This window comes from Poromitra crassiceps (assembly GCF_964638095.1).
Source record: "Poromitra crassiceps genome assembly, chromosome: 13".
NCBI lineage: Eukaryota > Metazoa > Chordata > Actinopteri > Beryciformes > Melamphaidae > Poromitra > Poromitra crassiceps.
Window position 1 is genome coordinate 36,779,798 of NC_139644.1, and position 27,663 is coordinate 36,807,460.

Sequence of the window (27,663 nt, forward strand, 5' to 3'; positions counted from 1 at the left end):
TCTGCTAAATGATGTAATGAAATGTACACAGGAAACAGCTCAGGGCAAACTATTGAATTAATTTGCACATCATCCAACCAAAAAAGTACTACAGGCCTGTTGGGAAAGGGTGGGAACAGTCGAGTCAAGTTTTGGGTGGACAGGAGATGCGAGATAAGATGATATATAAATTAGTTCTGCCTGACAGTGATGTGGCCTGCGACCCCTGTGTGGGTACTAGAACCACTGGTGCTAGACTTGGAGTTGCTTCCAGTTAAGGCAAAGAGGGAAAGTGTTGATTTGGTGCATGACTTCTCTAGTTATGCAGAAAGTAAATATCAACAGCACTGGATCTGCAGTTACAGTTCCTAGTCACAGAGTTGCAATATGCAAATGCACGACTAACTTCTTGTGCATACGAGGGATCAGCCGAGCAGCATTTTGGTAAACAAACCGCGTCACTGGGTGGCAACGGCAATAGAACCCTATGGAGCCCAAGTGGTGCGAGGCTCGAGTGTCTGACTCTAGCCAGTTAACTCCGTTTACATTTTAAAAACTGCGACAGTTCACACAACTTTAACACGACATGCATATATTATATATCAAACTCTTGAGCTACTTCTGCTCTCACTCAGAATGTCAAAAATATAAGCGATGTCATGTATAGTTTTTGAGATATTAACGTTTGTTTGGCACAACTCATACTATTAACTGCCGCAGGGTTCTGCATTTCTGGGTGGCAGTGACGTCACGCTGATTCGTCCTATACGGTTGAGTCGTATGCCATTTGGATAGCTTTGAGTGGGTTGAGCAAACCAAACCTAATATTGATCTGTAGTGACTCAGCTCATATGTGCAGTCAGTATGGCAGGAGTACTGGGATGGTCAAGAAACTGGTAGACATCTATATAACATACAAAGGCAGGTTGGGGCTGGGAGGAGGGTGGGTTGTCCAGTCCAGTTGGTGGCGGTAATGCATCTTTAAGTTGGTTGCCAACCGCCATAAAACACTAAAGAAGAAGAAGAAGAATGTTTTGGGTAGGAACACGGAAGTGACAGAGTGCTGCCGAACTCAATCATCCGTCTCCGTCTGGCTGTTTACTATTAACCAAGAGTGATTTATCCGACCATCTAGCGAACCCCCACGTTACACTTTTATGTATTCTTGATCCGAAATAAACCAAACCAAACCAAACAAGTAAGAGTTAACTAAGTCCAGAAGATGGCAGTAGTGGTCCAACGATATGGATGAAAGCTCTCGTTCAACCCCAGACAAGAAGAATATTATGCTCTGCCGTAGTAGCTTTGGTAGTAGGACAGTTTTTGGAGCTTTGAGCCGGAGCAACGAATATAACACTTCCGGTTGACGGAGCTTCGGCGGGGAATACAGTAAGTGCAGATTTTTTTTTTTACTATACTATAAGGTGACCAGATGTCCCAAATGAAAATCGGGGACATTTTGTGGTCTGCTAGGGGGGCCCAGGGGGGGCTGTGCCCCCCCTGCTTTTAGAAAATTGTGTACATTTTACAGTAAAATGCATAAATCTGGTGCAGTTTGAGAGCAAAAGCAGCTGGAGCAGAGAGACCAACTCACTATGCCATGCTGATTGTGGTTGCTTTGTGTCCCAACTTTTCAGAGAATAAACCACAAAATAATGCTGCATCCTTCCGACTCCAGTGAAAATACTTCAGCAGAGGTAGATACCATAGGTCACACCAGCATGATTTCTCAGGTTGAGGTGTGAGGAGTAACACTAGTCGGGTTTCCATCAACCTGTTTTGTGGCGAAATTTCAATTTGCGCATAACAATACGGAGTGGAAACGCTGCCTAATTGGCAAAAACCTCCAAATATCGCAAAAAAGCTTTCACGCTTGAGGGAGGCGGAAAAGTCGGGTGTATCGATAAAAGGAAAATGCGAAACGTGTGGTGGAAACAGATTAAGCGATTTTCCGTTGTCTCCATTCAAAAACCACGCAGTTTGCCGTATCACTGCAAAACATGTCATGACATGCCGTGTAGTAGCCTACGCACAATAGGGCTACACACAGTAAATAATGGTAAATACGCAGCACAATACCCGCCGTGGTAAACGGAAGAAGACTGGGATATTAACTTTAAGGCGACTCACTTCTAGAATTGAAGGAAATTGTATTCACTTACTATCTGCTCCGTGGATTATAACGTTATGCTTGCTGAGTCACACCTGGTAATCCAGAAATGGCGTTATTAGCAGCTGATCAGCAGCTCAGACAGCCTCAAACACGAGGTGATTGACAGCTCTATAATTCGCAAAATAACAGTGGATGGAAACGCGCATTATTTGGCATTTTCTTTTGCCGACTTTCTGAAAATTCGATTAAAAGTTGCGATACATTTGGATGGAAACCCAGCTATTGACTGTTTTTAGTCTGAGGGCTTTCTGCACTCTCCTACCTCACTGCTTCCTAACATTACATTACAATACATACAGTATCATTTTAAGAAGGAGGCATTGTCTGGACTTCTCCAAACAGTGAACCCAGCTGTGCTCAGACTTGTCCTGAGTACATTGACCCTTAATAACCCTAACCAATCTGTCTTAGTGAAAAACTATTATATAAGAGGATATAAAATGTACAGAAAGTTTGTCATCACCGAATATGGTTTTCATATGGTGCTCCGACACGTCACCATCTTGCCTTGGGGCCCAGCATTGACTCGTTACACCACTGTGTGCATGTAAACACAATGTGTCCATCATGACCTGTCATGTCCTTTGATGTAACAGAGCGTAGAAGTAAGTAAAGCCAATGTAAAATTAACCACCCCCTTTTTGAAACAGGAAAATGTGACGTCTGAGGAAGAAGGGGAGAGGAAAAGAAGAGACTGTGACGCATTGAAGAAGATGAAATTAGCCCAAAGGAAAAGAAAGCGACTGCCATATATCAAAGATTATGTTAGTGATTTCTATGAGGACTCGTCGGAGGAAGAGGAACAGATGACATCAGACGAGAGTAAAGCCCCTTTTAGATTGGCTCAAAACCCACTAATCTATAATTTGGCTGTTCTGTTTCAATTATTGTGTGATGTCACTTGAGCAATTGCATTCACTGCAGTGACAGACAACTGATGATGTTATCACCAGTGATACTGATGACAGTGACAGATGATGTTATCATCAGCATTGTGACATCACTGATTATGTCATCAGTGATGTCATAAGTCACTGATGATGTCAGCAGTGATGTCATAAGACACTGATTCATTTTCCTAAATGAATAAACTTGAATATATATCAGTGATGTCATAAGACTGATGGATGTAAACTTAAGGGGCGCGCACACACACACCCGTGCGCATGTAAACTTAAGGGCAATAACATTTTGTGAGCTCCACACACACACCCGCACGCACCAATAGAGCAGGCGAGGCCGCGCAGCGGGCAAGCTGCAGGGTGGGCGATAGTGAGGAATCAAGCGCGTAATGCCTAGTATCCACAAACTATCGTCTTTTTTTCTGCCTAAAAGTACAAGCCTTTAGCCGTTTAGATGGCTCTGCAATGTAGCCAACATGGCTTTTTATCGGATCCATTCGGATTGGCAGGCACTATATTACCTTTTTTACATCAAAAGTGCCACTTATACATTTTTTTTGTTACCCAGGAAAGCTGTCTGCTATTTTAATGTCTTAAAGTAACTAGCCAATTTAAATCTCAGTAATTGTATTTGATTTACTAAATTTGAAAAAGTAAGTTGCTCCCGAACACTGGGTATGAATACACACATCAGTTGTGAGCAACTCCTATAAACTCAACTTTGCATTTATGTCAATTTATTGTAGAGCGAAGCCTGATGGACAGCTCTGCCCTGCTGCCGGTCACCTGTTGGGAAACAAATGGCTTGCTGGATGTAGAAAACCTGGCCAGAGGTAAGTGGGAATTACATCTCTAAACTTCTCATCTCAATGTTTCTATACATTCCAGTGAAAAAGGTAATTGTGCTCCAAGGGTCTAAGATAAAATATCTCACTATTCATGGTTATCAAAGAATTCACAAACTAAATACTTGATGTTTGATTTTGCTGCTTTTCTTCCCCCTCTTTCCCTTTTCTCGTTTGCGATGCTCTGTCTGGGGCTGTGCTCTTATTTAGGTGTGCCTTGTATAGAGTCAGCAGGCTGCTGGTTTTCTCCCGGTGCCTTTGAGACGTTTGCGGGGAGGGGCACCTGGAAGAGATGGAAAACTTCTATCTTCTTTGAGAAAAAGCCTCTGCAGTTTTGGTTTGAGGTGAGAACCTTTTCTCTTTTTTACACAACATACATAGCTGTGTTCAACATACCAGGCATAGCTGTGTTCAACATACCAGGTTTAGCTGTGTTCAGGGAGGATGCACAACATACCAGGCTTAGCTGTGTTCAACAAACCAGGCTTAGCTGTGTTCAGGGAGGATGCCCAACATACCAGGCTTAGCTGTGTTCAACATACCAGGCTTAGCTGTGTTCAACATACCAGGCTTAGCTGTGTTCAACATACCAGGCTTAGCTGTGTTCAACATACCAGGCTTAGCTGTGTTCAACATACCAGGCTTAGCTGTGTTCAACATACCAGGTTTAGCTGTGTTCAGGGAGGATGCCCAACATACCAGGCTTAGCTGTGTTCAACATACCAGGCTTAGCTGTGTTCAACATACCAGGCTTAGCTGTGTTCAACATACCAGGCTTAGCTGTGTTCAAGGAGGATGCACAACATACCAGGCTTAGCTGTGTTCCACATACCAGGCTTAGCTGTGTTCAACATACCAGGCTTAGCTGTGTTCAGGGAGGATGCCCAACATACCAGGCTTAGCTGTGTTCAGGGAGGATGCCCAACATACCAGGCTTAGCTGTGTTCAGGGAGGATGCACAACATACCAGGCTTAGCTGTGTTCAACATACCAGGCTTAGCTGTGTCCAGGGAGGATGCACAACATACCAGGCTTAGCTGTGTCCAGGGAGGATGCACAACATACCAGGCTTAGCTGTGTTCAACATACCAGGCTTAGCTGTGTCCAGGGAGGATGCCCAACATACCAGGCTTAGCTGTGTGTTCAGGGAGGATGCCCAACATACCAGGCTTGGCTGTGTTCAACATACACACACACACATATATATATATATATATATATATATATATATATATATATATATATATATGTATATGTATGTGTATTAGAGCTGGGCTCGGGCTGAATTTTCCTTACCGAACCCGACCGAGCCCGTCACATTATTAGCCGAGCCCGGCCCGGCCCGACAGGTGTCAATTGATAATCTGTCCGAGCCCGGCCCGAACCCCTTCCCTGATTTTTTTTTCCCCCTCGGAGCGCAGCGAGCGCATAATTCAATGAGTCTGTCCAGCCTATAAACAGCCCTATATAATCCCAAACCAAAATCAGTCCTCGTAATTCAAAGCAGTCAATGATTAATACGTAATGTACAAAGCAAAGCACCAAACAGCCTAATTCGTGCGTGCCGTGCACTGCCCACACACAATCCCACATCGCTGAAAGAAGAACTGTTGGCGACACCAGCGCTGAGCCCACACGCAGCTGACTCCGGGCAGAGCAGCAGAGTGCATGTCTGGGCGTGTTTCATTCGATGCCTTCAGGTGCTTTCATTAACGTAGTAAATTAGCTCAGGAGCTGATGATAGATTTTATTTGAAGGCAAAAACAAGTGACTGATTACGTGACCGAGCCCGGCCCGAGCCCGAACGCGACTTCAATGTTTCTGTCCGAACCCGGCCCGTAAGTCGGGCCGGGTTCGGGTTCCGAGTCCGACGGGCCGGGTAGCCCTGCTCTAATGTGTATATATTAGGGGTGTCACAATATATCGTCCCACGAAATTTCGCGATAGTAAAACGTCACGATATGTATCGTTGAGATGAAATCTCATATCGTGAGAATTTTTTTTTTTTTTTTTTTTTTTTTTTTTTTTTTTTTTTTTTTTCAAAAGTAGTCAAAGAAACGTCTTTGTTTGTTGAAGTTCAATGTGTGGAAAGTAGTTCAGTTGAACAAGTCTCTGAAGAGACACATGAGAAGTTATACAGGAGAGAAACCATTCAATTGAGTTTCTGGCAAAACTGTTTACTTGACAGGAAAAACTGAAGATGCATAAAAAATAGAAGAAAAGTCTTGTTGTTTGAGTTTGAAGAAAAACTGAAGATGCATAATGAGAATTTATACTGCTGAGAAACCTTTTAGTTCAAAGTAAATCTAAGTGACGGTGTAACTCATTCTATTTCAAGATAAGCCTTATCTCCAATCTCATGTTTTTTCTGGTTGTTATTGTAATAACAATTTCCCACAACAGCATGTTTTGTATTTGTGCATTTCAAATAAAATACTACTTTTCCAGTCATATATTGTCATTATTCAAGTTTAAAAAAATATTGTTAAAATCGTATCGTATCGTATCGTTATCGTGAACCCAGTATCGTGATACGTATCGTATCGTGAACTGAGTGTATCGTGACACCCCTAGTATATATATATGTATGTATATATATGTATGTATGTGTATATATTAGGGGTGGGGGAAAAAATCGATTCACCTAAGTATCGCGATTTTTAATGTCACGATTTTTTGGATCGATCTTTTATTCCAGAATCGATAATCGCAAATTTTTTTTTTTTTTTTTTTTTTTTTTTTTTTTTTTTTTGGGTGCTTGCAGTCAGGCCACTCACTGAACAGCAGGCTAGGCGCCGCCTACTGGTTTACTAGTGGTTTTATTACTTTATTAGTTAGTCTGAAGTAATATGGCTCATTTCCACCACATTTTACTGCCCTGTACAGCTCGTCACCACTCGGCTCTAATCGTATCAGCCCTATTGACGTTTTGCTTCCACCGCGGATCATGTGCCCCCACCCACCCCCGCCCACAGCTGGTCGTCTAAAAATAGCGACCGCATATCTGTCCTTCGGCTATAACATAACGTTACAATTAAATCCATCCACAGAACTTTTAAACTGTTTATGAAATACTGGTGCCTCTAAATGACCTACAGTGTACATGGGCAAATGTGACAATCGGCCAAGAGAATGATATCACAGGCATGTGCTGTGCTGTGCGGGGACGGGAGAGGCGCAACAGAGTGAAGCCTCTACCCCGCAGCCTCTCACCAGGCAAGACCGGGGCTTCCAAACACCCGCTGCGGCCTAGCGGAGCGCTGCAGCCTCCTCTCAGCTACAGAGCTCCCTGAGCGAGCAGCGGACTTTTTTCTCAGACAATTGAACACCCGCCACGATTTTATTTCACCGGAGGTGAAGGCAGCGACACAAAATACTGATGGAAATATACATAACAGAAGATAAGGTAAGACCACTAAACTGGTATGCAGCCGCCAGCATTGCATTGACAGTCAGTAGACAGAGTAAACACGATTCTCTCTGACCAATCAGTAGCCATCAGAGTTTTACGTCACCATTTGGGACCTACTCGCCAGCCCGAAGTACCCCGACGAGGCAGGGACCAAAAGTAGCACGACTCGGCCTAAAATCAAACCGAGCTGGGCCGGTTTTTGACGGTGGGATGAGACCAAAAGTCGAGTCGAGCGGAGCGGGACCGCGCTACTAGCTGCTGTGGAATTGGGCCAATAATTACACTTCAGGGTTAAAGTGGGTGCATCTCATTGTAAAATTGGACTTCAAACGGCCCAAATCTGGCTTCAAACGGCCCAAATTTCACGCGCGTTGGCCCATATCGGCCTGGCCTGCTTGGTATCTAATGCCCGGCCTGAATTATGATCCCAGTCCGCCCCTGTTTTTAACTATATCGCCCAGCCCTACTCATGATATATAATATACAGTCTCTAGTGTATGATTCAACTTTTCCCATGTTCTAATCTAGTGTAAAAAAGCAAACAAACTGAAAAAAGAAAAGAAAAAAATAAACAAAAATCGCAATAAATCGTAATATCGAATCGCAATAATCGTAGAATCGCAATACTTAAGAATCGCAATATAAATCGAATCGGCACCCAAGAATCGTGATAGTATCGAATCGGGAGATAAGTGAATCGCCACAGCCCTAGTATATATATATATATATATCTTGCTGTCTTTCACATCACCACTATCTGTCTACAGCAGGGTAGCTTGAGGGCTCCTGTGTTTCCAAAGACAAAACCTGCAAGCAAAAAGGTAACAAACATCAGACTGCTTTGTGATAATCATTTCAAAAAACAAGGTCAAACCAACTTGATGTCAATGATGATGGGTATTGTCTTATTTTATTTTATTTTTTTGTATCCACAGAAAGATAAAACTCCCAGCGAATCAGAGAGCGAATCAGAGAGTGAATCAGAGAGCGAATCTAATACTAACAAGGTACATGATTGGCTGTATGAGCCACGGAGCAGAGGGAAGCGCTCTATATGTGATTGATGAAAGTGGGAGCATTTCATACATAAACAGAAAAAATGCAATTATCGATTCTGGAATAAAAGATTGATTCAAAAAATCGTGACATTAAAAATCGCGATACTTAGGTGAATCGATTTTTCTCCCACCCCTAATACCCAACATACCAGGCATAGCTGTGTTCAGGGAGGATGCCCAACATACCAGGCTTAGCTGTGTTCAACATACCAGGTTTAGCTGTGTTCAACATACCAGGTTTAGCTGTGTTCAGGGAGGATGCCCAACATACCAGGCTTAGCTGTGTTCAACATACCAGGCTTAGCTGTGTTCAACATACCAGGCTTAGCTGTGTTCAACATACCAGGCTTAGCTGTGTTCAACATACCAGGCTTAGCTGTGTTCAGGGAGGATGCACAACATACCAGGCTTAGCTGTGTTCCACATACCAGGCTTAGCTGTGTTCAACATACCAGGCTTAGCTGTGTTCAGGGAGGATGCCCAACATACCAGGCTTAGCTGTGTTCAGGGAGGATGCCCAACATACCAGGCTTAGCTGTGTTCAGGGAGGATGCACAACATACCAGGCTTAGCTGTGTTCAACATACCAGGCTTAGCTGTGTCCAGGGAGGATGCACAACATACCAGGCTTAGCTGTGTCCAGGGAGGATGCCCAACATACCAGGCTTAGCTGTGTTCAACATACCAGGCTTAGCTGTGTCCAGGGAGGATGCCCAACATACCAGGCTTAGCTGTGTGTTCAGGGAGGATGCCCAACATACCAGGCTTGGCTGTGTTCAACATACACACACACATATATATATATATATATATATATATATATATATATATATATATATATATATATATATATATATATGTATATGTATGTGTATATATATATGTATGTATATATATGTATGTATGTGTATATATATATTTAGAACACGGCTCTCTCGAATACTCGATTCTGATTGGTCAATCAACAATATTCACCGGTCATTATTTCTCGACAACCGACCGCTGCTCTGCCACACCTGGATTAATCAGTTGGTAAGAGCATTTTGTCCGCAGACGCTACTAATTAGGCCAACCAGTTGCAGCTGTGGTGTCTTGTGTGCCAATTACGAATGAAACCGCTTTGTGTTGAAAACGCTATTAAAAAATCTATTTGAATAATTATTTTTGTCAGATTATTGAATGATTTAGTTGTAGGCCGTGTTCTAAGCAGGATAATGTATACTGAGCCGGTGATTACTGGAAATAATGACCTTCAGGTGAATATTAAGCCCTCCGCTGCGCGTCGGGCTAAATCATTCACCTGTCGGTCATTATTTCCACAGTAATCACCGGCTCAGTATACATTATCCCTTACATATATATATATATATATATTGCTGTCTTTCACATCACCACTATCTGTCTACAGCAGGGTAGCTTGAGGGCTCCTGTGTTTCCAAAGACAAAACCTGCAAGCAAAAAGGTAACAAACATCAGACTGCTTTGTGATAATCATTTCAAAAAACAAGGTCAAACCAACTTGATGTCAATGATGATGGGTATTGTCTTATTTTATTTTATTTTTTTGTATCCACAGAAAGATAAAACTCCCAGCGAATCAGAGAGCGAATCAGAGAGTGAATCAGAGAGCGAATCTAAAACTAACAAGGTACATGATTGGCTGTATGAGCCACGGAGCAGAGGGAAGCGCTCTATATGTGATTGATGAAAGTGGGAGCATTTCATACATAAACAGAAAAAATGCGATTATCGATTCTGGAATAAAAGATTGATTAAAAAAATCGTGACATTAACACCTTAAGTGCCATAGCCGAAATAATTCGTCTTACATAATCCAACGCTTAAGTGCCAGAGCCGAGTTTACTCGTCTTACATAAACATTTTTTTTTTTTTGACGGTGGGACATCAATCAACAACTTTTACATCTTCGAGATCACTATTGGAGCAAGATAATGTGTATAATCTATTTTACCGACCCACTAAGTGTTGACAGTGCTCCCCCAGACGACCGAAATCAAAGAAAAAACTGCCGCGGGACCAAGCCGTTCAAGGAAATGCCGTGGCGATTTTACAGTAACAGACTTGTCTTGCCTGAGAGCGGCCGCGCACCGGCAGCAGCACACAGAGAGCGGAGAGCGATTTGCAAAATAGATCATAGGTGAAACACACTTTGAAACACCTCAGAAAGGCCAGAATCAACATCTGCCCATCGCCCACGCATTCCCCGGCCCATCTTGACTCGCACAAGGAGCGTCTGCACGCAGGCAAGCAGGCAGGCAGGCACACAGGCAGGCAGCAGCAAAAGCGCTTCTGACACGCCCGCTGTACAGCCAGGAGGAAGGAGGAGAAGACACACGGAGGGAGGAGTTTGAATGAGAGGGGTGTTTCCTGTTGTTATGGAGGAAATTACTGTTCAAAACTATTGTTTAGAATGTCTGACGGTCTTACTGATGCCAAAAATGAATGGTTAAAGTGACTGTTTCACAAAAAGCCATTTATCTCTGAATAAATTTCCAGACGCTGAAACCATGCTGTACTCAACGGCTAATATCTACATAACTACTAACTCTGCAAACTAACTCTTTTAGACAGAGAAAGCACACATTCTATTAGTTATTTTTAGATGATTGGTGTTCATGAATTCTTAACAGAAAAGAATCCTCGGCTGTCTCTAAAATGAGCCAGAATCGTCAAAAACACCCCTGGCACAACTTACCTACAGGAATGAAAACATGGCTGGCATTCAATGTGTTAAAAATCGCGATACTTAGGTGAATCGATTTTTTCTCCCACCCCTAATACCCAACATACCAGGCATAGCTGTGTTCAGGGAGGATGCCCAACATACCAGGTTTAGCTGTGTTCAACATACCAGGTTTAGCTGTGTTCAGGGAGGATGCCCAACATACCAGGCTTAGCTGTGTTCAACATACCAGGCTTAGCTGTGTTCAACATACCAGGCTTAGCTGTGTTCAACATACCAGGCTTAGCTGTGTTCAGGGAGGATGCCCAACATACCAGGCTTAGCTGTGTTCAACATACCAGGCTTAGCTGTGTTCAACATACCAGGCTTAGCTGTGTTCAACATACCAGGCTTAGCTGTGTTCAACATACCAGGTTTAGCTGTGTTCAGGGAGGATGCCCAACATACCAGGCTTAGCTGTGTTCAACATACCAGGCTTAGCTGTGTTCAACATACCAGGCTTAGCTGTGTTCAACATACCAGGCTTAGCTGTGTTCAGGGAGGATGCACAACATACCAGCCTTAGCTGTGTTCAACATACCAGGCTTAGCTGTGTTCAACATACCAGGCTTAGCTGTGTTCAGGGAGGATGCCCAACATACCAGGCTTAGCTGTGTTCAGGGAGGATGCCCAACATACCAGGCTTAGCTGTGTTCAGGGAGGATGCACAACATACCAGGCTTAGCTGTGTTCAACATACCAGGCTTAGCTGTGTCCAGGGAGGATGCACAACATACCAGGCTTAGCTGTGTCCAGGGAGGATGCCCAACATACCAGGCTTAGCTGTGTTCAACATACCAGGCTTAGCTGTGTCCAGGGAGGATGCCCAACATACCAGGCTTAGCTGTGTGTTCAGGGAGGATGCCCAACATACCAGGCTTGGCTGTGTTCAACATACACACACACACATATACTGTATATATATATATATATATATATATATATATATATATATATATATATATATATATATATATATATATATATATATGTATGTGTATATATATATGTATGTGTATATATATATGTATGTGTATATATATATATATGTATGTATATATATATATATATATATATGTATGTATGTGTATATATATATATATATATATATATATATATATATATATATATATATATATATATATATATATATATATATATCTTGCTGTCTTTCACATCACCACTATCTGTCTACAGCAGGGTAGCTTGAGGGCTCCTTTGTTTCCAAAGACAAAACCTGCAAGCAAAAAGGTAACAAACATCAGACTGCTTTGTGATAATCATTTCAAAAAACAAGGTCAAACCAACTTGATGTCAATGATGATGGGTATTGTCTTATTTTTATTTTTTTTGTATCCACAGAAAGATAAAACTCCCAGCGAATCAGAGAGTGAATCAGAGAGCGAATCAGAGAGCTGCTGTGAAGGTTTGTGTCACATTTTGTGCCTTGCTTGTTATAACTGCAGTATTTACAAAACCAGAAATAGAGGTAGAGATGTTTTATTTTATTTTATTTTATTTTATTTGCCGGTTACAAATTGAAATACAATGTACTAAACAAAGTACAGACACGGATCTCAAGGAATAACATCAAGGATAAAGGCACAATAAAGTCAATACTTATTTCCATTGTGGTCCTTGGTTTTAAACAGGTATAAAAAAGCAATATAAACATGAAAATAATTAACAGATACATTCATACAGTATGAATTATACAGTGAAGGGTAAGAAACATACACATCAAAATACACAGAAGAAAATGCACATCAGAGCTTAGGCATGGACTTGTTCAAGAAGCTGCAATTTAACCTTCTTCTTAAAAACACCTTGGCTGCTTGTACACTTTAAGTGGAGGGGCAACATGTTCCAGTTTTTAGCCCCGATAAATTTAAAGGAGCACTTACCTAAGTTTGTTTTAAAGCCAGGTAGACGCAAGTCAGCAGTACTGACTCTAGTGTTGTGGGAGTGTGTATCTCCACTCCTCTGAAAGTGACTGCTAAGATAGTCAGGGGCTCTGTTGTTATAGATGTTATGGACAATGTTAAGTTGGAGCTGGACATATCTAGCATCCCCGGGGAGCCAGCCCAACTTCTGGAAGAGTTCTTTTCCCACATGGTCTCTAGGGGCTAGGCCTAGAGTTAGCCTTACTAATTGGTTCTGGGAAACCTGCAGTTTCCCCTTCAAAACCTTGGTCAGACCTCCGTACCAAGAAGAGATGGCATAATCAAAGCAAGAGGGAAACAAGAGAGTTGGCTAACAGAAAAAGACTGGCCTGGTCTAGAAAAGGGGCTTTTCTGGCCAGAAACTTTGTTCGGCCAATCACCTTGCTGATTGTTTTTAGGGCCATGGTATCGCCTCCTAAGCTACTGTCTAGGTGGCAGCCTAAATAGCTGACTGAGGCTTTTGCTGCAAAGGACTGGCTCTCAAGGACAATAGTAGGCGAGACCGATTTGCGTAACCTGGGTTTTGAACCAAAAATAATATATTCTGTTTTGGCCATATGAAGGGAAAGTTTGTTATCTGTAAGCCAGGATTTTATTTTCTTAAATTCTTCACAAAGAGTAGCTTGAAGACTCTCCACGTCCTTGTCAGAGGACAGGATGGCAGAATCATCGGAATACAGAAACCTGTTGACATTGCAGGCAGTTTGTAGGTCGTTAATGTAAATTAAAAATAATAAAGGGCCTAAGACACTCCCCTGCGGGACCCCACAGGTCACAGGCAAGGCAGTGGATAGAATCAGAATGACATATTCTGTCAATGTTATTGGTTCAATATGAGCATTTTTTATTGCTCACTGTTTAAAGCAGAACCCGGTGGCGGAAGATGATACACCTGGCACAGCTGACAGTAGGGGTGTCAAAAATAATCGATTATAAGATGCATCGCGATGCGGATGTGCACGATTCTGCATCGATTCACAAATGTCAAAAATCGATTATCATTTTTTTTTTTTTTTTAATAATCAAATAAAATATAATGGAAGTACATGCAGTTGTTTATTTTAATTATGGATCAATACAATGCAATTCCAAATGCACTTTTATTTTAAAAGTAGCCACACAGTGAGAAAAAAGAAAGTGAGAAACAATAAATCATGTATTGCGGAAAAAAGTGATGCATCGATTTAAGATGCATCGATAATCGTAATCGAATGGAATCGTAGCCCTCTGAATCGTAATCGAATCGTGAGGCCAGTGAAGATTCACAGCCCTAGCTGACAGTGATGATGACAACAGAGTAAGGCTGCACAATTAAACATATTAATCGTGATCAAGATTTTGTCTTAACACATTCACTGCCAGCCGTTTTTTTTTTACTGTAGGTAGGTTCTGCCAGAGGGTTTTTTTGAGGATTCTGGCTCATCTTTCAAGACCCGAGGATTCTTTTCTGCTAAGATTTTGTGAACACACAATATCTCAAAAGAACTAATAGAATGTGTGCTTTCTCTGTCTAAAAGAGTTAGTTTGTAGAGTTAGTAGTTATGTAAGCATTAGCAGTTGAATACAGCATGGTTTCAGCGTCTGAAAAATTATTCTGAGATAAACGGCTTTTTGTGAAATTCGATAGAACAGTCACTTTAACCATTCATTTTTGGCATCAGTAAGACGTCAGACATCTAAACAATAGTTTTGAACAGTAATTTCCTCCATAACAGCAGGAAACACCCCTCTCCTTCAAACTCCTCCCTCCGTGTGTGTTCTTCTTGGCTGCAGCGGGCGTGTCACAAGCTTGTTTCTGTTGCTGCTGTAACCTCGCGTCACCAGGCTCACTGCTTCTGCTGCTGCTGCCTGTCTGCTGGCGGCCGCTGTGCAAGTCTGGATGGGCTCGCTCGTTTCTTGTGGTTTCGGTTGAGAGCTTTGATGAAGCTTTTGCGATTCTGGTCTTATTTATGCTGCGTGTTTCAAAGTGTGTTCCACCCGTAATCTATTATGCAAATTTGCAATCCCGCACCGCCAGCAATCAGCGCGAAAACGAAAGCGTTTTCGCCAATCCATTTTCATGAGAATGGCTTCCTCACACTGCTTTTTGCTTGCCTTCTTCTAGTCTGGGAGAGCACTGTCGCCACTTAGTGGGTCGGTGGAATGGGTTGTACATGTTCGGTGGCTCCAATATTTATATAAGAGATGTAAAAGGGTTAGATGCACATCCCACGGTCAAAAAAAAAAAAAACATTTTTTTGACGTATTAATACGTCATTGGCAGTCAACCGTTGGATTTTTTTTGACGGATTAATACGTCATTGGCAGTGAACGTGTTAATTATGAAAATCAAGATCAAGCGTGTTTTGTCCATTTATATTTAAACCTTCCTTGGTAGAAGATGACAGTTCAAAGAAAGCCAGTGTTTTTTTTTAAGTTGCATTATGTTCCTAAAGTCAAAGAAAAATTGTGTTAAATAATCGTGATCTCAATATTGATCAAAATGATCATTTTGACCATAATCACGCAACCCTACACCAGAGTTTTAGCAGCTGACGTTTCTTGTAGGAATCCTTTTATCAGACGCCCATCTGTAACAGATGGGCTTCTGTAACAACAGTCGTTTTTCTTCTAGAATTGGGGTTCTTTGACACTGCTCTCTTCTTCTCGCAGGAGAAGGCAATTGGTTCATCGTCACAGGTTATGAGGAGATGGCGGAGAAGAGTGGGGCTAAGCAGAGGAGCAACATAAAAGTGACTGTCGAGAGATTGCCAGTGGTAAGGCTATGAAGGCAGTTATACACCTCTTTCCTCCCTTGTGTGTGCTTCAGTCTTCTTAGCACACTTGAAGGCGTCTTATCCTACAAGATAATTATTTGTAGAGTTCTGTTAGAAAAATCTGTGTATTCATTTTGTTGTCAGTCATTTCTTATCTGTAGAATAGATGATCTAATCTGTAATTCTATTGATTTTGTTGACAAAGGAATCTCACTCAAAAGAGAAATAGTTACACACTTCATACTAGGGCATTCACAGACTAGTCGACTAGTAAAACCACAAGTCGACACTGTGCTTAGTAGTCGACTAGCCGTTTTTTTTTCTTTCTCTTTCTCTTTCTCTTTCTCTTTCTCTTTTTTTTTTTTTTAATCTTTAAGAAAGAACATGAGGTATTTACACGACCTACATGGACTATCATATCCCATATCCCCCACAAAGAACATCAAAACACAACAAAACAAGAAAACTGCATAAGATACACAATAATCCAAGAACAAACAAGACTATTGGACAAACAACCAAACAAAAACAATGCATTCAAAGTAAATACATAGATCTTGCCTTGTTGGCAGCTAGGAAATGCATAGCTTTAAATTGGAAAGCATCCAATCCCCCAGCTGTAGTTCACTGGTGGAATTAACTCTCAAGCTACCATACGTTGGATAACATTTACTACAAGAGCAAAGGCAGATTCTTAGACATCCCCAAAATATGGCAACCACATACAGAGTTTGACTTTAAGAACTTTTTACCCCAGTGTCATTAGGCTTATCAGGATAGGAGCTGAATGCATTGTTTTTGTTTGGTTGTTTGTCCAATTCTTTGTGGGGGATATGGGATATGGGATATGATAGTCCATGTATGTCGTGTAAATACCTCATGTTCTTTCTTAACACGTTGAGTGCCAAGGACGAGATATCTCGTCTTACATAATCCAACCGTTAAGTGCCAAAGACGAGATATCTCGTCTTACATAAACATTTTTTTTTTTTGACGGTGGGACATCAATCAACCCCTTTTACGTCTTCTATATCACTATTGGAGGAAGAGAATGTGTATAATCTATTTTACCGACCACTAAGTGGCGACAGTTCTCTCCAGACAGAGACAGAGAGAAAGCCACAGCCACGGGACCCGTGGCTGTGGCTTTCCGTGCTGGAGAAAGCATTCTAATTTTCAAGGAAATAGCTGGGCGTTTTTTTGACGGTGCTACGTGGATCAATGCCCCCCGCGTCTCCTATGAAGATATTGGAAGTATTGAATGTGTATAATCTATTTTACCGACCAGCTAGGTGGCGACGGTCCTCTCCCGACAGAGATAAAGTCAACCAAAAGCAGCCGCCTCCCGCGGAAATGGCTTGGCGATTTTACAGTCAGAAACGAACGAGCCTCATTCTCATACTGTAGGCGGGGACGCTTTCGCGCTGCTGCGGTGGGGGGTTCCAGAAATGGACTGTGTGGGCAGCATAAAGCCTAGAGTCGCACGGGGCTTCATCGGGGCTCTCAAACCCAAGAGACGAGTGAGACCTATCCACACTCGCTGCCAGGGAGAGAGGCTGCTCAAACTCGCTGCCAGGGAGGGACGCTGCTCAAACTCCCAGCAGCAGAGCACTCCGCAGCACAGACGGAGGGAGGAGTTTGGAGACACACACACACTCTCTCTCTCTCTCTCTCTCTCTAGTCCCGAGAGAGAGAGAGAGGAGAGAGAGAGAGGAGAGAGAGAGAGAGAGAGAGAGAGAGAGAGAGAGAGAGAGAGAGAGCACACAGAGTGGGAGACAGACACGCTGTGGGGGCAAAGAACGGACAGAGATCTCTTCCTCTCAGAGCCGCGGAGCAATGCGCGAACACACACACACACACACACACACACACACACACACAATACAGTATACAGACTTGCCCAAGGGCACCCATAATCACAGGCACGTGAGGTGGTTCTAAAAATCCATTTATCTCCAAACTCTCTGAAAATCTCTGAAACCATGCTGTACTCAACGGCTAATATCTACATAACTACTAACTCTGCAAACTAACTCTTTTAGACAGAGAAAGCACACATTCTATTAGTTCTTTTTAGATGATTGGTGTTCACGAAGTCTTAACAGAAAATAATCCTCGGCTCTTGTAAAATGAGCCAGAATCCTCAAAAAAAAACCTGGCACAACTTACCTACAGGATTGAAAAAACGGCTGGCACTCAATGTGTTAAAGATAAAAAAAAAAAAAACGACTACCGGTAATCGACTAGTCGACTAGTAAAATGTATTGGAAATAGACCTTCACTTTTTCCACAATTGTCTACTCGAACAAAGCGTTAACCATCCAACCACCGGAGTTTACTGAGGTAGGCCAACAGCTGCTGAGCTAACGTCAGATCACTGTCACGGTCCGTCCACATTAATTTCCTCACAATAAGTGCTCCAGGCAGCGCTTTTTCCATGCAAAAATGCTAACATGTGAACAGCCCCTAGACAGAATACTACCCCTGCTCTGTCATTATTATCGTTGTAATAGATATTCTTACAGACATATGGGTAATGCGAAATTAACTGCAAACTTGGGTTCTGCTTGTGTTGTGTTTCCACACGGATGCCCATCCCTACTAGGGGTCATAAAAAAAAACACGATTTCAGACGGACAAGCCCGTCTTTTTATTGTCACACGGTTACACATCAACACATGCACGGAGGGCCACAAACACACACATGCTGACGGTGGCCGGTGAAATTTGTCCTCTGCATTTAACCCATCCTGGCTTTGTCCTTTCCTCCGGAGGGCAGGCCAGGAGCAGTGGTCGCTTTCTCGTACATTGCAAGTGCAGCCCAATATATCAGGGATGCAAACTAGTCCCCTTTGGGTGACAGTCACTCAGGATTTCTGAGTGGTTTTATGTCTGCCCTGGTATCTGCCACCTTTTGGGGGGTTGGGTTGGTAGGGTCGTTAATAGAGGCAGCTTTCGGGCCTCGTTGATAAGGCCGATGGCAGTTGGGAAGAAGCCAATCTGGGAACCCAGAGTCTATTTTTATTTGAAAAATAGACTCTGGAAAATGGAAACCATTTTTCATGACTTCCTGTACAGCGCACCTCCTGCCACCGTCGCTTCCTTTTCCGCGTCCGTGCTCCACTGTTTACAGTCTAAATAGCAACTTGCAAACTTGTAATTTTCCACTGTTGTTGTAAGACGAGTCGACGTCTTCTATGCAGTGTGTTTATGCGTTATGTATTTAGATTTAGTTGCTATTTAGACTGTAAACAGTGGAGCACGGACGCGGAAAAGGAAGTGACGGTGGCAGGAGAGGCGCGCTGTACAGGAAGCTGGGAAAAAAGGTAGTCTATTTTTCAAATAAAAATAGACTGGGTTCCCAGATTAGGAAGAAGCTGTTCTTGTGGCAAGTGGTTTTGGTCTTGATAGGTCTCGTCTCTTGCTGAGGGGGGATTTCAGTTTGTGTCTGGGGTGGTAGGGCTCGGCCATGATTTTACGAGACCACTTCAGCCTTGTGGCGGTGTGTGGGTCCTGAAGAGATGGCAGGTTGCATCCGATCACCTTCTCAACACAGCGGATGATGCGCTGCAGTCTGTTGATGTCCCTGAGAGTGGCAGCAGCATACCAGACGGTGATCGAGGATGTAACGATGGAGGTGTAGAAGTGCAGTGCATCATCGTTGCCTTTGGCACTTCGAATTTCTTCAGCTGCCGCACGAAGTACATCCTCTGCTGTGCCTTCTTGGTGAGGGCTCTGATGTTCAGCTCCTATTTCAGGTCCTGGCTGAGGATGTTTGCCAGGAAGCGGAAGGACTCCACAGTACTGACTCCACAGTGTTGACTGGGGAGTCACCCAGGGTGACGGAACATCCAGTAATAGGTTTGTAAATGTTATTGCTTATTGCAAGTGTTATTACTCTTCTGATTATTAAGCAAAATTAACATTTTAGTGTATCTGTGTAATTAAAGCCCCTATGTGTAGAATATCTACCTCAATATATCATTCTCAATTTCACTTTGATGGCATAGTATGGCTGCAGAAAAATTACTCTTTGTTTTCTCTGTGTTTATTATATTTGTGATTTGGCACAAAATGTGCAGGACTGACTTGTGGCACGAAGTAGGAGCCTCAACCAAAACAGATTCACTGTACTTGCACAGTACAGATGATTCAAGATTCAAGATTTTTATTGTCACTCCGTAGTACAAGTATCACGTGTGGAATAATTGTGCTGTAGACTCCGTTACGACATAGTGCAAAAATAACAGGGCATATAGGTGCAGGAAAACAAGAGAAACAACAAGCAATAAGGCACTAAAGCAATAAAAACAAGCCAAAAACAGTGACATATTCACTGCACATAGGTGCAAATAGCATAGACATAATTTAAACATTCTGTTTGCACAGGTGCAAATAACATAGACATAATTCAACATACGTAATGGTAGCAGGCAGCTACAGTACAGCTACTGCATGGTTGGTGGGAGTTTATTTGTGTATGTTAAGGAGTCTCGTGGCCTGTGGGAAGAAACTGCCCCTCAAGCAATTTGTGCATGCTTTTGGGACCCTGTATCTCCTCCCTGAGGGTAACAGGGCTGTTGTGGGGGTGGTTTGTGTCCTTGATGATCTTCAGGGACCTCCTGAGGCACCGCTGGTTGTACAGTTCCTGCAGTTCTGGCAGCTCACATCCTGTTACGTGCTGGGCCGCGCGCCTCACTCTTCTTATCGCCCTGCAGTCCATGGTGGTACAGTTCCCGTACCAGGTGGTGAAGCAGCCACTCAGCAGGCTTTCAATGGTGCCTCTGTAGAAGTCCCTGAGGATTTTTGGCCTTAGCCCAAATTTCGTCAGGCGCCTGAGTCCGTGTAGTTGCTGTTAGGCCTTTTTGACAACAGTGGCGGTGTGGCTGGCCCATGTTAGGTCCTGGTGGATGTTGACTCCCAGGTACTTGAAGCTGTCTGTCCACCCTTTCTACCACTGTGCCGTTGATGGTGATTGGGGGGTGTGCCCCCCCCCTCCTGTAGTCTACAATGATCTCCTTGGTCTTGGAGACGTTTAGAGAGAGGTGGTTGTCCTGGCACCATTGTTTCAGGGCCTCCACCTCCTCTCTGTAGGCCGTCTCGTCGCTCCTGGAGATCAGCCCCACGACTGCTGTGTCGTCTGCAAACTTCACGACCAGATGCTGTCCAGTCCCACAGTGCCTAGTTAGCTGTGCAGCATCAACTGTTGTACATGTCGTTGAAGTTACTAATAAAGCTCAACAGTCATGTGACACTTCGGTTTCCAGAAGAGTATTTCCCCATTCATATTGTGCACTGAGATTTTGATTATTAGCCATAATGTCGTAACCACCCAAGGTAGACTTAGCACGGGTGAACTAGAGCCGAAACGATGGTAGAAGCCACAAATCTAAATAATGTGGTCTTTAGTTAGAAACACACCGACATCAGCTGCCCCAGCGACACCAGCAATAAAAACATTATGTTTAACTTGGCAACAATCACTTAACTCATTGAGTGCCAGGCACTTTTGGAAAACGGATGCTCCCAGTGCCAGAGTTTCAGAGCGTTTTCAGTGATTTCTCGAGGCCCACAGAATATTGTGTGATATTACTATGTAAACACCGAACACGCCCAAAGAACGATGAGACTCTCTTCTATCATCAGCAAAAAAAAGTTTATTGATATCATTTTCCCTTCTTTAGTTATGAGCCGGAGAAGATAGGTTGATTTCAGCAAAAAGAGACGTTTCAAATTAGAAGCTGAGATAATTAGCCTTTTGTGAAATGTAGCATTTCAAGCACATGACTGACTCTGAAGCAAATATTTTCTGATGTAGTCACACCTCAAAAATAATTTCCTTCAATAAAACAGTGAAAACAAAGGAATTTAGTTTGGCAAAATAATATTTTTTAGCTGCAACCAGCAGCGCTGGCCCCTGCGTGCGCTGCTGGTTGCAGCTTCTTGCTGGTCTTGATTTACTGCTGGTGGGCATCAGATATTCTAGCTTTCATTTGCCAATCCTGTCCTGCTGTCTGGGTCAGTGTTGTATGCTGCCCTGCGTGCCCCACCCCGCTCAACTGCAAACCCCACCTCCGTGGGAGTGTCTCTGGTGGCTCTCTGCTGCGTTTGCTCTGTACTGAAAAGTGCGCTACATCCAGCTTTTTTACAGCGTTCCGCGTGTATTTGTCACCGGCTCCCATGCTTCCAGTTGAGAATAATAACAACTCCACAACTAATCATGCGGATGGGCTATCGCAGCGGACACGGAGGGGCTCAATTGTGGCAGCAGATTGGCTGCTGCAGGCACAGCTAACGTTATGCTTCATGCATATCGATGCATACGGATGCGATTTCCGTTTCCCCATGACTTCTTCTCTGTTTTTTCCTCGCCTTTCTGTAATCTGGAGAGCACTGTCGCCACCTAATGGGTCTGTAAAATAGCTTTTACACATTCAACATCCACCATACTTTCACAGGAGATGGATCAGGCTTTAATCCACGTCCCACCGTCAAAAAACGCAATTGACGACTTTAGTCGTCATTGGCACTGAACGTTACTATTTGAATTGACGACTATAGTCGTCATTGGCACTCAATGAGTTAAAGACAAAATCCATCGCCAAACAGCAACAAGCAAGCCCTCCCAGCACAGCACAGCAGTAATATTAGAGCTTCTTGTGCCGAACTGCATAGGTAAAGTTTCCCGTTGCTAGCCTGGAAATGGCGAACTAACATCCTTTTGCAGCTTGATTTAACTAACACATCTCCTAGTTGGTCCAAATCCTCATAAACCTCCTTCGTCTCATCTCCTGTCCTGGCGAATGTGTGGAAATATCCCACCCACAACAAAACTAATTGTGATTGGCTAATTCCACAACTCAATGAAATTCTGATTGGTTAAGACCCCTGTCATCAAAATTGCCATGCCCACCACGACAATTTGCTCATCTTTGCGAAGGGTTGCTTTCAATCAAATACCATCAGAAACACTGTGATTGGTCAATTTCCCTGTGGAGGCTGGTCCAAATATTTAACCCCATGTTTGCTGAAACAAAGTGAGTCCAAGATCATAACAATTTAGGGAGATTATTAGTGTTATTTCAGTGAATAAAAACTAACAAATGCAAAACAAATGTTAGGGGGGGGATTATATATATTTTTTAATAGACCTTCACTCACTTCACTCACTGAATACCTTGAAGGCCCAAATGGTTCCGCAATGGATTATGAGATGAGTAGTAACTTCATTCTTAAAATACATTTTTGTGTTTTTTTTTTTTCAAGCTTAAAACTCTTTGTAGAAGGATTTTTCGAAACATGGAGTAAGTAATAAAATGGAAGTTTTACAGTAACTGCTGGTTGGATTATATGCTATTTCATTTTGTGATGTCTATAGTATTAATGTTCTTAAAGTTGGAAGTGTTGGTTGCATTAACTTCCCCATTTGCTCTTATATTCATTGTTTCTTCTAAATTATGATATCCTATTAAAATTGACTGCAACATCACAATTACGAACTTTGGAACATTAAGTTTCATCTGATGGAATCTTTGTGTCTGTCTCAGGCAAGGATCAGGCTGAAGCTGACATGGTTGAGGACGAGGATGACCTAGTTGAGGGGGAGGAAGACGCTGTGACACTGCTACAGAAAGAGGAGGGCATTGAGCTGGACCAGGTCACTGCCCCCGACGAGCTACCACCGGTCAAAAGGAAACGAGGACGACCCCCGAAGAACACCCCCAAACCTCCCCCCACCGCCAAGCCCACCGCTATTCAGGGTTCGTACAAAGTCTTGAAAGTTTGGAAAATGCTTAATTTTAACAGTCATGTTATTGAGGTTAGGAATGTGCTTGAATTTGAATATACTCCTTGAAATTTTGAAAAGTGCTTGATTTTCAACATAATCTAGTGTTTCATCTACACAATCACTCATGTCAACCAAAACATCTTAACACGTGAAATGAAACGATCCCATCATATTTATTGTCGCCTGACATCTCACACAAGATGTGGAGCAGACAACGGAGTGGACCGGAGCTAGATTGACTGACATGGGCTGCGAAATCAAAAGGGGCGTTTTTCCGTTCAGCTCCGCTCCACTCCACTCCGTGACATGAGGGCGACCATCTGCTCTCAGCAGCACTCCTCAAGTGCTTGAAAAGTGCCTCCATTTGACTCTTAAAAAGCTGTAGGAACCCTGGATATTGGTGAGAACACTGACAGCAGGGTTCCAATGTGTCCTTAAAATCCTTGATTTGTGAGGGGGGGAATCAAGGCCTTGCGGAAGAGTATTTCCCCATTCATATTCTGTATTGAGATTTTTTTTATTAGCCATAATGTCGTAACCACCCAAGGTAGACTTAGCACGGGTGAGCTAGAGCTGAAACGATGGTAGAAGTAATACATCTGTATGATATTGTCCTTGTTTTTGTTTTTTTATTCAATGTCATGGAGTAATACTACACTACCCAAAATCCCAAAGTGTAATATAAACATCTCTGATTGGTGGAGCTTGCTGCATGTCATCTGTGATTGGCATGGAGTTGCACGAGGCTAACGGAGGTGGGCTCCAGTTTGCTGCTAGTAAAGGGCTCAAAACTCTACTGAGTGACTGAAAGTATGTCACATTAACCACTATGAGTCACACTGCTTTCAACGCAGGCACCCGTTTTCAAATCCGTTGCCTGGTTCGTTCACATTAAACCAAGGAAATGCAGCTATATAGTATAACATTAGCCATTGAGCTAATCGCGTCATTGCGGGCGTTTTCCACCGCTGGTCCCGGCCACTGCAGCTCAGCGTACTCTCCCATTGGCTGAAACACTGTTGCTCAATCATCCGCTAATCTGATTGGCTGCAATGGATTATGGGATGAGTGGTATCTTCACTCTTAAAATAAATGTACACCCTCTTGTACGCAAGCCTTTCCCCCTGGTTTTCAATCTTTTTCTTTGTTTTGTCCCCCCCCCCCCCTCTGAATCAAATGTTTTATGGTCACAATTCTGAAAGCAGGCTGGTTGGCTTGGTTCCAGGCTTAAAACTCTTTATATATGGATTTTTCCAAACTTGATGGAGAAAAGGAAGGGGGAAATAATCTTCCGGAACCAAAGCTCATCTGATGCAGTCTTTTGTTTGTCTCTCTGTCTCAGGCAAGGATCAGGCTGAAGCTGACATGGATGAGGAGGGGGAGGACCTAGTTGAGGGGGAGGAAGATGCTGTGACACTGCTACAGAAAGAGGAGGGCATGGAGCTGGACCAGGTAACTGCCCCCGACGAGCTACCACCGGTCAAAAGGAAACGAGGACGACCCCTGAAGAACACCCCCAAACCTTCCCCCACCAGGTCTGGCAGGGTGCCAAGCCCCCCACTGGTCTGGCAGGCTGCCAAGCCCCCCACTTCTGGTAAGAACACTGACAGCAGGGATCCCATGGGTCCCTGAAATCCTTGAAAGTTTGTGAATTTGTGAGAGAGAAATCAAGGCCTTGAAAGTTTCTTCTTCTTTTTCTGATTTTCCCGCCATTTTCTCCCCAATTGTACTTGGCCAATTTCCGACAAATGTGCAGCACACGGGAGGATCACGCTATTCCACACAAGACCAAAATAATCAAAACACATTCCTGTATATCATTATTTTACTTTGTAAATAAAATGATTCTGCTCTGATTTTATGTAATACATTTTATTTTGGAATAGAGATGGACAGTTGGTGTGTGCCACCGAATGATGAGGAAGATGGAGAGCATAGTAAAGAAGAGAGGGGAGAGGAAGAGCATACCTATGGTGACGACACACAACTGTACATCACACTTTCATCAGACGATGATGCTCAAATAGGTGTGTTGTGTCAGTGCATTGATCAAATAAATGTCTGGATGTGTCAAAACTTCCTCCAGCCAAACCGAGAAAAAACTGAAATCATTGTTTTTGGTCCAATGAAAGACGTTCAAAAAATTGCTTTGAACCTAAAATCCCTCTCTCGTGAACCAAAAAACCAGATCAAAAACCTTGGGGTTATCATTGACTCAGATCTGAATTTTAGTGCCCACATAAAATCTATAACAAAATCAGCCTATCATCTGAAAAACATAGCAAGAATCGGAGGATTCATGTCCAAACCTGATCTTGAAAAACTCATTCACGCCTTTATCTCCAGCAGGTTAGACTACTGCAATAGTCTTTTCTCAGGCATTTCCAAAAAGGCTCTCAGACAGCTGCAGCTCATTCAAAATGCTGCTGCCAGAGTGCTGACAAAAACAAAGAAAGCTTAACATATCACCCCAGTTCTTAGGTCCCTTCACTGGCTGCCCGTGTCCCAAAGGATCGACTTCAAAATATTGCTACTCGTCTACAAGTCACTTAACGGTCTGGGACCTAAATACAGTATATCACTGATCTGCTTCCCCCCCTCGGACCCTCCAGACCTCTTCAGGTCATCAGGGGCTGGCCTACTAATTGTCCCCGCGCTAAAAACAAAACATGGTGAAGCTGCTTTCAGGCACTACGCCACTCGTGGCTGGAATAAGCTTCCGCAGGATATTAGATCCGCCCGAACTGTGGCCACATTTAAAAATAGATTGAAGACTTTCATGTTTACTAAGGCCTTTAATTGACATTTTTATTAACTAACTTTTAAACAAACTGATTTTCCCAATGCTATTTTGTAATTGCTTTTATTACTTTCACTTTTTTGTATTATTTGTATTTATTATCTTATGTAAAGCACTTTGATTTGCAGCCATGTATGAATTGTGCTATACAAATAAATTTGCCTTGCCTTGCCTTGCAGAAGATGACGCCTCTATCACAGCACCCAGAGACGATGATGCCAACCAGATGTCAGGTACACCCATCGCTGTCTCCAGTAGAGGTGGTGGAGAAACTGGAGAGGAGAGAGGTGAGGCGGCGACTGAAATGGAGAATGGACAACGCAGCTGTGTTAAGTCTGGAGCTGAAGGCAACGCTCAAGACGTTGCTACTGGAAACGCCAATGTCAATCTACCAGCAAATACTCTGCTGCTCATATCACAGAGTCCCTGCCTTCCTTCCCCAATGCCAAAGCTCTCTGCATCCGACCGCTCTGCTCAAGTCCCTCACAACCCCAAACAGAAGAGCCATAGTTACAGCAGAAGGAGAAAGCTGAGGTTCAAGGTCCAAGCCAGGAGGCGTGAGAGGAGGGAGATGATCATAATTAACTGCCTGCAGAAGATCTGTGACTCACAGCACAAGATCTCCACAGCTTTGGAGCAGCTCTGTTCCAGACAGAACGCAGTTATTGAAGCTGCTGCAGAAAATGAGTGATAAAACACGGGCCTGAAATTAAATTGTCGAATCAGTCAGTCGCACAGACTAGGGCTGGGCAATATGATTTCAAATCAATATCACGCTTATTTCAAACTTAGTCACTTAGTCAATTACGATTAATCAAGATCTATTTTATACGCTCGAGATGGCCCTTCTCCGGAGCGGGGCCGAAGCGTGCCGGCCCCGCCTCCAAGCAGGCTGCCCAACCGCAGGCAACCCGTGACAACCCCGCTGATGATGATGGTGATGTCCCGCCACACCCGCTCGTATTTCTCCAATCACCTGCATCGGTTGGAAGTTCGAACTTCCTCTGGTCTGAAGTGTTTTTTTCCCCCCAACTTCCTTTGACCAGGCTCTGTAGGCGTGAACTACAGACTGTATATAGTGCATTCGATGAATGTAGAACTAAGAGACAGTCTGGCTTGAGGATCTACATGTCAAGTTGCCATAACTTGACTTGTAGACTCTCAAGCCAGACTAGGGATGTTCATCAATTATCGAAAATCGATAATCGATCGTTAAGGATTGGAATCGATCCTGTGGCATTTGGATCGATTTTTTAATTATTT

General features: G+C 43.2%; 1 protein-coding gene across 4 annotated transcripts; it reads left to right on the forward strand.

Moving 5' to 3' along the window:
• The first annotated feature begins 1,102 nt into the window (after positions 1-1,102).
• On the forward strand, positions 1,103-27,535 carry LOC310788657 (uncharacterized protein). Of its 4 annotated transcripts, none has more exons than XM_083650189.1 (17): positions 1,103-1,368; positions 1,617-1,676; positions 2,803-2,974; positions 3,801-3,887; positions 4,110-4,243; positions 8,079-8,132; positions 8,247-8,318; positions 9,778-9,831; positions 9,946-10,017; positions 12,310-12,363; positions 12,475-12,538; positions 15,708-15,811; positions 19,570-19,672; positions 23,359-23,571; positions 24,943-25,194; positions 25,487-25,627; positions 26,580-27,535. In XM_083650189.1, exons 2-17 carry the CDS (start codon positions 1,635-1,637, stop codon positions 27,089-27,091), a joined length of 2,130 nt encoding a protein of 709 aa, XP_083506315.1. In that variant the 5' UTR covers positions 1,103-1,368; positions 1,617-1,634; the 3' UTR covers positions 27,092-27,535. The 4 variants fall into 4 exon arrangements, with proteins under 4 accessions (XP_083506315.1, XP_083506316.1, XP_083506317.1 ...); XM_083650190.1 differs by having other exon boundaries at positions 25,487-25,573; XM_083650191.1 differs by having other exon boundaries at positions 25,487-25,573; positions 26,583-27,535.
• The last annotated feature ends 128 nt before the right edge of the window (positions 27,536-27,663 follow it).